Source organism: Heterocephalus glaber, unplaced genomic scaffold (genome assembly GCF_053883595.1).
Source record: "Heterocephalus glaber isolate CG9 unplaced genomic scaffold, H.glaber_assembly_v1.0 deba00001744, whole genome shotgun sequence".
NCBI classification, from domain to species: Eukaryota; Metazoa; Chordata; class Mammalia; order Rodentia; family Bathyergidae; genus Heterocephalus; species Heterocephalus glaber.
In genome coordinates this window covers 3,335,922-3,348,706 of record NW_028258450.1, presented here as the reverse complement: position 1 = coordinate 3,348,706, position 12,785 = coordinate 3,335,922, and the positions used below count along the sequence as shown (strand labels likewise).

The 12,785-nt window shown below is 49.5% G+C and overlaps 1 protein-coding gene across 12 annotated transcripts in view; it reads left to right on the top strand.

Moving 5' to 3' along the window:
• Positions 1-12,460, top strand: part of Prkd2 (protein kinase D2) — a 29,712-nt gene extending 17,252 nt beyond the window's left edge. For all 12 annotated transcript variants that reach the window (XM_087200599.1, XM_087200597.1, XM_087200598.1 and 9 more), the window contains 8 exons: positions 276-328; positions 425-497; positions 1,234-1,340; positions 2,196-2,357; positions 4,978-5,076; positions 8,964-9,231; positions 11,728-11,813; positions 12,113-12,460. In XM_087200599.1, the coding sequence (XP_087056725.1) occupies positions 276-328; positions 425-497; positions 1,234-1,340; positions 2,196-2,357; positions 4,978-5,076; positions 8,964-9,231; positions 11,728-11,813; positions 12,113-12,325 (1,061 nt within the window). In that variant the 3' untranslated portion in view covers positions 12,326-12,460. The remainder of the gene's footprint in view (positions 1-275; positions 329-424; positions 498-1,233; positions 1,341-2,195; positions 2,358-4,977; positions 5,077-8,963; positions 9,232-11,727; positions 11,814-12,112) is intronic.
• Positions 12,461-12,785: the final 325 nt, after the last annotated feature.

Sequence of the window (12,785 nt, the reverse complement as noted above, 5' to 3'; positions counted from 1 at the left end):
ATTTTGAGACAGGGTCCCTCTAAGTTGCCCGGGGGCTCCAACTTGCCATCCTCCTGCCTCAGCCTCTGAGTGCTGGGATCACAGGTGCCACCATGCTTCTGTGATGTTGCTTCTTGAGCACATCTCATCACTCCTCCCAGTGGTGCTTTTTAGATGAGGAAACTGAGGTCAGAGTGGACGAGCTGCTTGCTGTGTCACCTGTTCAGAACCGGTGGTCTGGCTCCAAGGCATCCTGGGCAGGGCTGAGTCCTGAGCTTCTGTCTCCCTCTCCCCAGGACAAGCTTCCCTGAGCATCTCTGTGTCCAACAGTCAGATCCAGGAGAACGTGGTGAGACTCCTGTCCACTTCCCCACACGTCCCTGGTCTCCCCCCCTGGCTCCCCATCACCATTTGCTCCCATGACTCTCCTGTCCCCAACCTGCAGGACATTGCTACTGTCTACCAGATCTTCCCGGATGAGGTGCTGGGCTCAGGGCAGTTTGGAGTAGTCTATGGAGGTAAGGAGGCTGCTGGTCCAACCCAAAGCCTGGGCTGAGCCTTTCCAGTGCTACTTTCCTTTCCAATTGGCTGCTTGCTCATCTCCTATTCTGATTGGCTTGGAAAGCTATGACCTGGCCACATGTGGTTGCAGGCTCCCCTTTTCCCATTGGGAAAGCCAGTGCACTTCCTCCTGGTGTTAGTAAGGAGTGGACATTCTGTACTCTTGATTGGCCAAAGAGCCAGAACCTACCGGCTTCTGATTGGTTATGAATCTAGCTTTCCATGTTATCTATTGGCGTCTCCAGAGCTCTGCTTTTTTTTTTTTGAGACAGGGTCTTATTATGTAGCCCAGGATGGCCTCAAACTCGTGGCAATCCTCTTGCCTCAGTCTCTGGAGTACTGGGATTACAGGTGTGCACCACCAAGCCTGGGCTTGTTTTTTTGTCTTTGAGATAGGGTTTCACTATGTATTCCAGGCTGGCCTTGAACTCACTGCATTGCCTAGGATGACTTCAAACTTGTAGCAATCCTTCTGCCTCAGCCTCCCATTACAAGGATCTGCCTCACGCCTAGCCAGAGGCCTGTCTTTGACTTTCCTTCCACTTTTACTCCCAGCCCCTCCACCCCACCCTCACATGTTAGGTACCCCTCAGAGCCACGTCATCACCTTGGCCTGACTCCAGTGGAGCCCTTCTTGCCAGAACTGGGAGACCTTTCTCCTCAGCCCTTACCTCTCCCACTTCCACCATCCAGGAAAGCACCGGAAGACTGGCAGGGATGTGGCAGTAAAGGTCATTGATAAACTGCGTTTCCCCACCAAGCAAGAGAGTCAGCTCCGCAACGAGGTCGCCATTCTCCAGGTGACAACAGAGAAGTGGGACCTTTCCTTCCTCTCTCCCTCCTTTTAGGCACAGCAACTTAGTCTTCAGTGCTCAGGGCAGGCTTCCTGGAGGAGGGAATGTGCTGTCTAGGGTGGGAAGGGCTCTGAGTTGAAGGCTGGCCAGTGCCAAGCCCTGGACCTGGGGTCCAGGAAGGTGGAACAGGAGAGGCCACAGGGAGCATGGGTCTGGATCCCATGGGCTTTATCCAAAAGTTCTGGGGGTCTTAGAAGGATTCCAAGGACTGAGCACGGAGCTTAGTCACATGGCACTTACCTAGTAGGTGTGAGGCCCTGGATGCCATCCCCAGACCCACCGACATTTTTTAAATGGAAAAAGAAAAATAAGGGGCTGAGCAGAGAAGGGCCAGGATCAGGTGTGTTCTTTAGGAAAAACCCCTGGGGCTGCCATCTGGAGGGTGGGCGGAAAGGGCTGGAACCCAGGCTGGAACCCAGGTGGGGAGGCTGGGAGGAATCTGGGCAGGAGAACTGGGGTTAGGCCAGGACAGGCCTGGGGGAAGGGGAGGAAGCACAGAGTGAAGAGCTGTAGACAGAAATAAGAAGGAAAAACAAGGATGCCAATGTACAAAGCTTCTGTTTCTCCAAGCTCCCTGCTCCCTCGCCCTGTGAGACCCTGGCTTCCTGGTGCCAAGTCCATGATGCGAAGCTTCCTGGGGACACCAGGATGTGGGGCGGGCCATGATGCCATGGGTAGTCTGCTCTGTCCCCAGTGCCACCCCCAGGACATCCTTCTCGCCTGTCATCCACCTGCTTCCAAGGCCGACTTCAGGGTGGAGTTCATGGGCGACCTAGATCCTGACCTCTCCCCTCCCTCCAGAGTCTCCGGCATCCCGGGATCGTGAATCTGGAGTGCATGTTCGAGACTCCCGAGAAGGTGTTTGTGGTGATGGAGAAGCTGCACGGGGACATGTTGGAGATGATCCTCTCCAGCGAGAAGGGCCGGCTGCCCGAGCGCCTCACCAAGTTCCTCATCACCCAGGTGCACCCCGCCGGGGGTCCCCCTGCAGAGGCCCTGAGTAACTGAACCGTCAGGCAGATGTTGGGTAGGACTCGAGGCAACAGGCCACACCTGCAGTCCCAGCATGGAGGGAGGCTGAGGCAGGAGGATCACAGGTTAGAGCCCAGCCTAGGCAACTCAGAAACTTAGTGAGACTTTGTCTTAAAATAAAAAATATAAAAGGGTCTGGGGATTTAGCTTAGTGGTTCTTCCAGCTACCTCGAAAGTGCAAGGACCCGAGTTCTATCCCTGGTACCAAAAAAAAAAATAAAAATAAAAATAAAAATTTTAAAAATTATATAAAAGGGCTGGGGGCCAGGGATCTAGCTCAGTGATAATTGCCACCTGCTGCACAAGGGCAAGGACCTGAGTTCGATCCCTGGTACCAAAAAAAAAAAAAAAAAAATGCTGGGGATGTAGCTCAGTGCAAAGCCTTGGTTCAATCCCCAGGACCAACCAAAAAAAAACAAAACAAAACCACAGACATACACAAAAACCAAAAAACCCCAACATATCACCAAATTCCCCCACTGCTGAAGACATAAATATATAGATTCACTTTTTTTGTTGTTTTGGTACTGGGGATTCAACCTAGAGCTCTGCACATGTTATGTATATGCTCTGCCATTGAGCATCCCCAGCTTTTTTCATTTTTTTTTGGTACTGGGGATGGAACTCAGGGCCTTGCACTTGCAAGGCAGTGCCAGTGAGCTAAATCCCTCAGCTTTTAAAAAATTTTATTTTATTTATTTATTTTTTTTGGTACCGGAGATTGAACTTGGATCCTTGTGCTTTTGAGGCAGGTGGTGGAACCACTGAGCTAAATCCCTGGCCCTAAAAAATTTTATTTTGAGCTGGGGAAGTAGCTCAGTGGTGCCTCGCCTGCCTGGCAAGTACAAGGTCCTTAGTTCAATTCCCAGAACTGGAGAAAAAATAATTTATTTTGAGACAGGGTCTCACTAAATTTCCAGGGTGGTTTTGTAATCTTTTTGTCTCGGCCTACTGAGTAGCTGGTGTTACAGGCATACATCACATGCCCAGTGTCATAAAGAGTTTTAACTTTTTTTTTAAGAGTTTTAACTTTTACGTTAAATGTTCCTTTGTGTAACCGGTTTCTGGGCTTTACATCCTCCCTAGAAAGCCATTCCTAGGGCCGGGGATTTAGCTCAGTGGTTCCGTCACCTGCCTCGAAAGTGCAAGGACCCAAGTTCGATCCCCGGTACCAAAAGAAAAAGAAAAAAGAAAACCCTTCCTGTTGGGTCGGGTCCCACCTTATTCTAAGATTCCTTCTCTTAGTTGCAAGGAGGCCATTGCTGAGTTCTGTTGCCCAGCACCCTTTCTGTCCCTTGCTGTGCACAGACTGGCTCAGGGTGGGGACAGGAGCCCACTGAGGCAGGCACATCAGGCTTCAAGTGGGAGAGGGTATGATCGCTTTCAGCAACCAAGATAGCTTCTCTTTCTGGTTTTTCATTTCTTCAACTTTTTTTTGCTTCCTCTCTTTTTCTCTTTTCTGCAGATTTCTGCCCTCTGGGTCTTTGCCCGCTCATCCCTGTGCTAAGCTCTTTTCTTCCCAACCTTACTTAGGCCTCACCACCCTTTGAGGTAGGTGTCATTGTCACCCGCTTCATAGATGAGCACCAATCTCTCACCTCAGGTCACAGTTGGGAAGTTGCCTGGCCAAGATTTGAACCTGGTTCTGTCTCACTTTCAATCTACCCTTTGTTCACTGCCTTAACTGGGGAAAAAAATCAGACAGCTGCCAGAAAATCTGGAGAGGACAAATACACACGCCTCTTTCCACCCCAGCCTCACATGAAAAAATAGGTCTGGAGACTGAGGACCACAGCAGTGCCTTTCAAGTTGTATTTCATTCTTTGAAAGCCGAGTAGTGAAAACTGAATAAATGAAAATTTAAATTCTGAGATGTAGCTTACAACTGCATGCTTACATGACTGGGCTTCTGGGGTATTTGGTATTTTGTGTGGGTTACACAGAATCAAGGAAAATTAACAAGATTTGTGTATGTGTGTGTGTGTGTGTGTGGTACTGGGAATCGAACTCAGGTCCTTCACACTAAGCTACATCCCACCCTCCTCCCCACTTTTTTTGAGTTCTTACTAAGTCAATAAGTTGCCCAGGCTTGGTTTGAATTTGGAAACCTCTTGTCTCAGCCTTCCGGAATACTGGGATCACAGGCGTGCAAACCCCCCCCCCCCCCGCCCTGCCGCCCAAGCTGTACTACAGTTTTTTTAGAAAATGAAAATATTTTTTAAAAAGTGGAGTTATACAATAGAACCTTCTTGAAAGGCCCTGCTCAATTCACAGCACTTTAGGAGTCTCCTGCATGCAGGGGGTCTCAGGTTCTCCCAGCCCCTGGCTGTAGCCCAGCCTTTCTAGAATTCTGTACTGAACTCTTTACTGTTGGGTGTGCCTGGTTCAGGGGTTCTGAAATTCTGTGGGATCCCCAGTTACTCCCCTGAGCCTGGGGATCTTTAGGGCTGCTGAGAAAGGCATGGATATGGGGTGTAGAGGGGTAGCGCTGGAGGTAGACTTGGGGAGTTCCCTTTTGAATTTAGTCACTGAGCCCAGCTCCTCTTGTCAGATCCTCGTTGCTTTGAGACACCTTCACTTCAAGAACATTGTCCACTGTGACTTGAAACCGGAAAACGTGTTGCTGGCATCAGCCGACCCCTTTCCTCAGGTCAGTCAATACCAGCTCCTGATTTGGGAAGGTGCAGCCAACACCGGAGGTGGGTGGGAAGTGTAATAATCAGGATACAGATGTCGCTGCTGATGTGTGATCTGAAGACCTCAGATGACAGTGACTTAAATAGATCACTCCTGTGGAGTCTGATGTAAGCCTTCTGAGGCTGGAAAAGCAGTTTCGCAGTGTTGGGGACCGGACTTCCTGCTGTCGTGTTCTGGCCTCTCTGTGGTGGTGCTGGCCTCCATGGTCCAGGATACCCCCGATGTTTCTGTTTTTTAGCTAGGACAGAGGAGGACCTCAGAGTTAGAAGAACGCCTCTTTCCTTTCTAGGGGATTGGGATTTCTCACGTTTTTATTGATCAGAATTTGATCACATGATCATGGCTGACCGCTAAGGATGCTGGGAAATGTAGTCTATTGTGAGTGGCCACGTGACCCTTTAAATTCAGCGCTTTTTTTTTTGGTATTGGGGTTCGAACTCAGGACCTTGCGCTTGCGAGGCAGGTGCAGTGCCACTGAGGGAAATCCCTGGCCCAATTCAGCATTGTAATAAAGGAAGAAACAGAGAACAAATACTGGGGAACAACTGTGGGCCTAATGAGGAAATGGCTTGGTTTTTTTTTTTGTTTTTTTTTTGGTGCCGGGGATCGAACTCGGTACTTGTGCTTGTGAGGCAGGTGGCAGAACCACTGAGGGAAATCCCTGGCCCAGGAGATGACTTTTGACAAGTCTGGCTAAGAGATGAGTGGGGCTAGGCAGGGTGAAGATTATTACAGCTGTAATTTATTGAGTACCTAATATTTTAGGGTCAGTTACTTACAGGTTCTCATTTTTTCTACATCCCTGTGAAGTTTTTGCTTTATAATAATCTGTGTTTTGCAAATTATCTCTGTGCCCCAGGAGCATGCATTTATAGCACTGGTTTTTCAGATAAAGAGGGTTTGGTCCCCAGAAAACATTTGATGATATTGGAGGCCATTTTAGTTGTCATAACTGTGGCCAAGGACAGTTATTACTGGCTAAACATTATACAGTGCTCACACATTCCCCCCAACAGTGGGTTATCTGCCCTAAATGTCAGTAGTGCCAAGCTTGAGCAACCCTGATTAGAGCAGTGAGATCCTATAGAAATGTAACACAGGTCAAATATATCATTTGACCTTTTTTTTTTTGGTACTAGGGATCAAACTCAGGACCTTGAGCTTGGCAGGCAGGCGTGGTGCCATTGAACTAAATCCCTGGCCCTCGTTTGAGACTTTTAAGTAGCCACATTATAAAAAGTGAAAGGAAACAGGTGAAATTAACTTTAGTAATATAGTTTACCCTAGCATATAACAGTTTATTCAACATGAAATCAATATGAAATATGAGTGAAATATTTGACTTTCTTTTCATATTAAGCCCTCTGAATCTGGTATGTATTTTACACTTATAGCAAACCTCAATTCAGATGCTAAATTTTCATTGGAAATACTTGATTTAGGGGCTAGTGATGTAACTTGCGTAGAGGACTTGCTTAACCTGTGCAAGGCCCTGCGTTTGATCTCCAGCACTGCAAGAAAAAAGAATAAAGACGGGGAGTTAGCTCAGTGGTTTCATTGCCTGCTGCGCAAGCACAAGGACCTGAGTTCAATCCCTGGTACCAAAAAAAAAAAGAAATACAACCAAGGTTTGCATTTAAATTTCATAAGATTGGGGAAAAAAGGTTGATATACCTAAGTTGTTCCAATCATATTTTAAAATTTGCCAATAACTAAATCGATGATTGGATCAAAATTAAATAAAAAATCAGTACTTCAGCCCCATTTGCCACCTTTCAAGTGCTCAGCCACCACATGTAGCCAGAGGCCACAGTATTGTACAGGGCAGATCACAGAGGAAAGAGCACATGTTGGTTAGATTGTCATACAAATGCCATTTTACCTGTGATGTATTCTGTAATATGGTTCTATGGACTCATGTAACTGGAAGATGTATAACCTGCTTGGAAAGTCAGAAAAGCTCTGAAGAAAGAATAGTAATTTTTTGGGGGGTGGGGACAAGTATTCCAGGCAGAGGGAATAGCCTGTGCAAAGGCTCTGTATTGGAAAGAGCCATACTTCTTTTTTTTTTTAAAGCAGGTTTATCATAATATAACTCCTTATTTTCAGACAGGGTCTTGAGCTAAGTTGTTCAAGCTGGGCTTGAACTTGCTGCTAGAACATTTTTATCACTTCGAAAGTAACCTCATGCTATTCACCATTGTCCCTCAGTCTCACCATTCCCAGGCCTACTCCTCCCCTCTAGACACCAATCTTTTTTTGTTGTTGTTGTTACTGGGGATTGAACTCAGGGCCTTGGGCTTGCGAGGCAGCTGCAGTGGCACTGAGCTAAATCCCCAGCCCACCAATCTCTTCTGACTCTGGATCTGCCTCCTCTGGAGTCATTCGATTATGTGATATATGGTCCCTCATGACTGGCTTCTTTTGTGTAATATGATGTTTGTAAGTTTCCTCCTTATTGTAGCACTCGGTAATAGTTTGTTTCATTTATTGCCAAGGGATACTTCATCGTAAGATCTGTAAAAAAGAGATAGGGCCAGGGATTTAGCTCAGTGGTTCCGCGCCCGCCTCGCAAGTCCAAGGTCCTGAGTTCGATCCCCAGTACCAAAAAAAAAAAGAGATAGTGAGGGCCAGGGATTTAGTGTAGTGGTTCTGTTGCCTGCCTCGCAAGCGCAAGGTACGGAGTTCGATCCCCGGTACCAAAAAATAATAAGATAAAATAAAAAAGAGATAGTGAGATCTTGTCTCAAAATAAAAAAAAAATAATAATAATAGGGCTAGGGGTGTAGCTCAGCAAAAAGGCCCTGGGTTCAATCCCTATTGTGACCAAAACAAACAAAAAACTGTAGAAAAGGGTGGATCAAGATCTGAGGACAAGGGCCGGGGATTTAGCTCACCTGCCTGGCAAGCGCAAGGTCCTGAATTTGATCCCCAGTACAAAAAAAAAAAAAATCAGGACAGTGCGGTGTGGCTGCCACACAAAGCCAGCCTGGGTTGGTTGGGTGAAGCTGGTTGTGAAGGTGGCAGAGGGTTTAGGCTTCAAGGATTTATGGCTCTGTCCTGAGCCAAGGGAGGGTTTGGGACAGGGATGAGAAAGTAGACACACAGGTAGCAAGCAGGGCGTTGAACCTAGGTCCTGGTGACTCCAAAGCCCCACTGTGACTTAAAGACCACTAACACCGAGGGAAGGGCTGGCTGACCAGGTTACTGTCTGCTGGACACCACTTTCCATATCTGGCCCTGTGTAATCCCCAGAAATCCCCAACTCAGATGGAAAACCAAGGCCTGAGAGAGCTAGATATCCCTCCTGAGACCTCCTGCTCCTAACACATTGCCTGGTTCCCTCTTTTAATCCATACAAGCACCTTCTAAGGTGCGGACAGTTAAGACCTTGGTGGTACCTAGGGGGACACAAAGGCAAGAGGCAGCTGAGACCCATCCTAGGGACAGAGGGATAGCAGCAGGGAGCTTTTAGAGCGCCCCCCTGCAGGCTGGATATGGATTAACTTGTGATCTTCACCATGGCATTTTGTTTGAGACAGGATCTCGGTTTATAGTTCACACTGGCCTTGAACTCACTATGTAGCCCAGATTGGCTCTGTCTCAGCCTCCCAAAATGATGGCCCTTTGAGACATGTTCTGTTAATGCTCTTTCTTATAGAGATGAGGAAACTGAGGCACAGAGAGGAGAAATCTCATGCCTGGGATCACTCAGCTAGTGAGCCAAGGACCTTTGAATTGAACCATCATTCGAATTTCTTTGGAAATGGGGGTGGGAGTGAACATACTGGGGGTCTGTGGCTTTGTCACCTTGGACCCTCCGCCTCCCACCCTCCACAGGTGAAGCTGTGTGACTTTGGCTTCGCGCGCATCATTGGCGAGAAGTCCTTCCGGCGCTCAGTAGTGGGCACGCCTGCCTACCTGGCACCCGAGGTGCTGCTCAACCAGGGGTACAATCGCTCGCTGGATATGTGGTCTGTAGGTGTGATCATGTACGTCAGCCTCAGTGGCACGTTTCCCTTCAACGAGGATGAGGACATCAGCGACCAGATCCAGAACGCAGCCTTCATGTACCCCTCCAGCCCCTGGAGCCACATCTCGGCTGGAGGTCAGCTGCCATGGGCGGGGCCATGAGGGTGGGCCCTGGATCTGCAGGCACCTTAGGGATGGGGGCTAGTGATGGGCAGGGGCACAGGAGGGGCCAGCTTGTGCTTGGGCTGAGACTCAGACCTGAAGGGAACCTAGGCCTGGAGGCTCAGGTTTGGGCCAGGCTCTGAGAGTTGGAAAGGAGATGGGATGGAAGTGTTCAGGCATCTGAAACCCTGGGGGCTGGGTGAGAATCAGCCAGCTAGGGTAGGACTCAGAGAGGGATGGGACCCAAGGGGGTGTCCCCCCGCCCCTCCCCACTATGGTGGTCAGATAAGAGGTAGGTCCTCCCAGGCAGTGGCTGGAGCCTAGGCCGAGGCCATGGGCACAGGAGCCCGCCCAGGGGCATGGCCATGGAGGCTGGCTGAGAGGCCCATGAAAAGGCCAAGTCCTGAGGCCTGGGACCCAAGAGCAGCTGGGAGGTGAGAGGAGAGGAGAGCTGGGCCGGGGTAGACACTGAGGTCTCTGCATCAGGCACTTTGGTGTCAGTCACACAACTGTGGCACTAGGTCTCAAGCCACAAGCCTGTTGCCTTGGGGATGGGCCTGGAAGATTAAGTCCTGAGGCCAGGAGCTTTGCAGCCAGGTGTGGGAGTGGGAACATTGCTAGGAGGGGAGGCAGGCAGTTGGCAAACATAGAGTGGTTACTTTTTTTTTTTTCTTGGTACCAGGGATTGAACTCAGGACCTTGTGGTTGCCAGGCAGTTGAGGTGCCACTGAGCTAAGCCCCCGCCCCCCAGAGGCAGGGAGTTGGGTCAAAGAGCCCTAAGAATAAGGGAAGGAACCTGGAACAGAGAGCTCAGGTAGATGGAGAATGGAAGGGAGGTTAGGGAGATGGTCACTGACTCATCCATGACAGTTCATTCAGCGGGTGCATGTTGAGTGGCTACTGTGCCTGGCTCTGAGCACCCTGGGCTCTGGGAATGCCATGATGTGCTGGACAGAGCCATCCTGTGGGTAGAAGCTGGCATTGGTCTGTGAAGAGTGGGTGGGAAAGGACCCTGAGGGGATGGCCTCATGCAGCAGGCTGGGGCCAGTTAGTGCTGAGGAGCATGTGGCTGACTTGAGTCCTGGAATACTGTTGGGCATCCTCAGGGTTGGTTTTCAGAATTTGCTCCATAAAAGTGCATTGAGTGTGCACTATGGGTGAAAGTAAGCGTTGGTGGGTGTGTATGGTGCCTGAAGGTGTTGACCTGGGCAGGGTGCCAGTGTGCACAAGGTCTAAACAGTCACCCTCTGTATCCACGGGGCCCCCATTCACAGGTTCAGCCGATTCAGATTGCAAATATTTAAGGAAAGGATTGCATTTGTACTGAACACGTACAGACTTTTTAATTTTTTCTTTGTCATTCCCTAAACTATACAGCACAATGACTATTTACACAGCATTTACATTGTGTTGCTATTATAATTGATCTAGAGTTCACTGAAGGTGTATAGGAGGATGGGTGTAGGTTCTGTGCAGAGACTGCCTTTTTATGTAGGGGACTTGAGCATCTTTGGAGTTTGGTGTCTGTGGGGGCCTTGATTGTTTTGAGACTGGGTCTTGCTAAATCGCAAAATTTCTCAGATGGCCTCCAGCTCATGATCCTCCTGCCTCAGCCTCCTGAGTATTGGGATTATAGACTGCGCTGCTACACACCCATGGTGAAAATTCATGTTCATTTTGTCTGCTGTTCTTTCCAAAGGCAATGGCATTACCAGGCTCCTGTTTCTCTCCCAGGAGAGATTTTTGTATTGTATTCTTTCATTTTTGTCTTCTTTTTCTTTCTTTCCAGCAGTACCTTGGTTCGTGAACTTAATTCTTTCCATGATTCTGGTTGTAGAATTCATTCCACAATTCTAGTACACACACACACACACACACACACATATTTATTCTATATACTATATTCTGTGTATTCTTTTTTTGGTACCGGGGATTGAATTTGGGTCCTTGCGCTTGCGCAGCAGGTGGCGAAACCACTGTGAGCTAAATCCCTGGCCCTTGTGTATTCTTTTATTTTCTCCTTTTGCTGGGTAAATTTTCCCCTTGAAGTGAGCTGGGTGTGGTGGCACACGCCTGTAATCCCAGAACTCTGAGAAGCTAAGGCAAGAGGATTACAAGTTCAAGCCTATCCTGGGTAATTTAGCCACTTAGTGAGGCCCTGCCTAAAAAGAAAAAAAAGGGCCAGGGACGTGGCTCAGTGCAAGGCCCTAGGTTCAATCACCAGCACCGGCTGGGGAGATTTTGAAGGTGATATAGGAATGGGAACCTGAAGTAGAGAATCTGTGAGGACAAATAGGAACCAGTATGACTACTTGGAGACCAATTTCCAATTTCATGAGAAAATCACCATGCCAGGTATGTGGCAGCTAGTGCAGAAACAGGTCTGGAGGGTGGGCAGTGGGCGGGGGTGGCTTTCTGGAAGAGGCAGCCACTCACTCAGAAGGGCTTGAACTGTCTCTCCCCTGTGCAGCCATTGACCTCATCAACAACCTGCTACAAGTCAAGATGCGCAAGCGCTACAGCGTGGACAAGTCTCTCAGCCACCCCTGGTTACAGGTGACGGGGCGGGGCTGACGGGCTGGCTGGACAGGAGAAAGGGGAGAGGTAGATCTCTTATTGGCCAGCCACCTAAGGATGTTCCTTGGATGGGGAACATAGCCGAGCCCCCCATTGGCTGGTCTGTGGAAGGGGTGGGGCTAGTTACCTATTGGCTAGACAGGTTGCCAAGGGTTGTGGCTTCATCTTCATGGGTACCCAGCAGTTCACTGGAAGAGCAGAACACATCCGTACTTCTCTGGCCCCTGCTGTCTGCCCTCTGTGCAGACCCCCAGCTCACCACAGTTCTCCTGGTCCAGGAGTACCAGACATGGCTGGACCTCCGAGAGCTGGAGGGGAAGATGGGCGAGCGGTACATCACCCACGAGAGTGACGATGAGCGGTGGGAGCAGTTCGTGGCAGAGCATCCACTGCCGGGCCCTGGACTGCCCACCCACGGGGAGCTTGCCAGGGCCCCTTTGCCACAGGACCATGAGATGCAGGGCCTGGCTGAGCGCATCAGCCTCCTCTGAGCCTGGTGCCCCACCCACCTGTTGTCCTCCACAACATCCCAGCAATGAACTGTTCTGGGGGCTTTAGGGGAGTTTTTTCTTATTCCCCAAGTTCCCTCCCTGTCTCCCCAACAATTAAAACGGACTTGTCTCTGGCCCCTCGGCCTTGGTCTCTGGCTGTACCACACTCCTGTCAGTAGTCAGTGTTCACAAGATGGAACTCCCTGCAAGCGGGCTGCCTGCAAAGAGGTGTGGATGGAGTAGGACAGGAGTGGGAGGGAGCTGGGGACAGGGGCTTGGGAAAGGAGGAGAGACCGGGTGAGAGTAGAGCAGAGAGGAAGGAGTAAAGGAGGGCTGGCTGGAGGATGGGAGAGAAACAGGATGGGGGGTGGGGGGCTTGGAGGAAAGCAGGTTAGGAGGTTCTCCTGTGGGGCTGATAACCAGATAACTCATCACAAGTCAGAAATGCATTTTTTTTGGT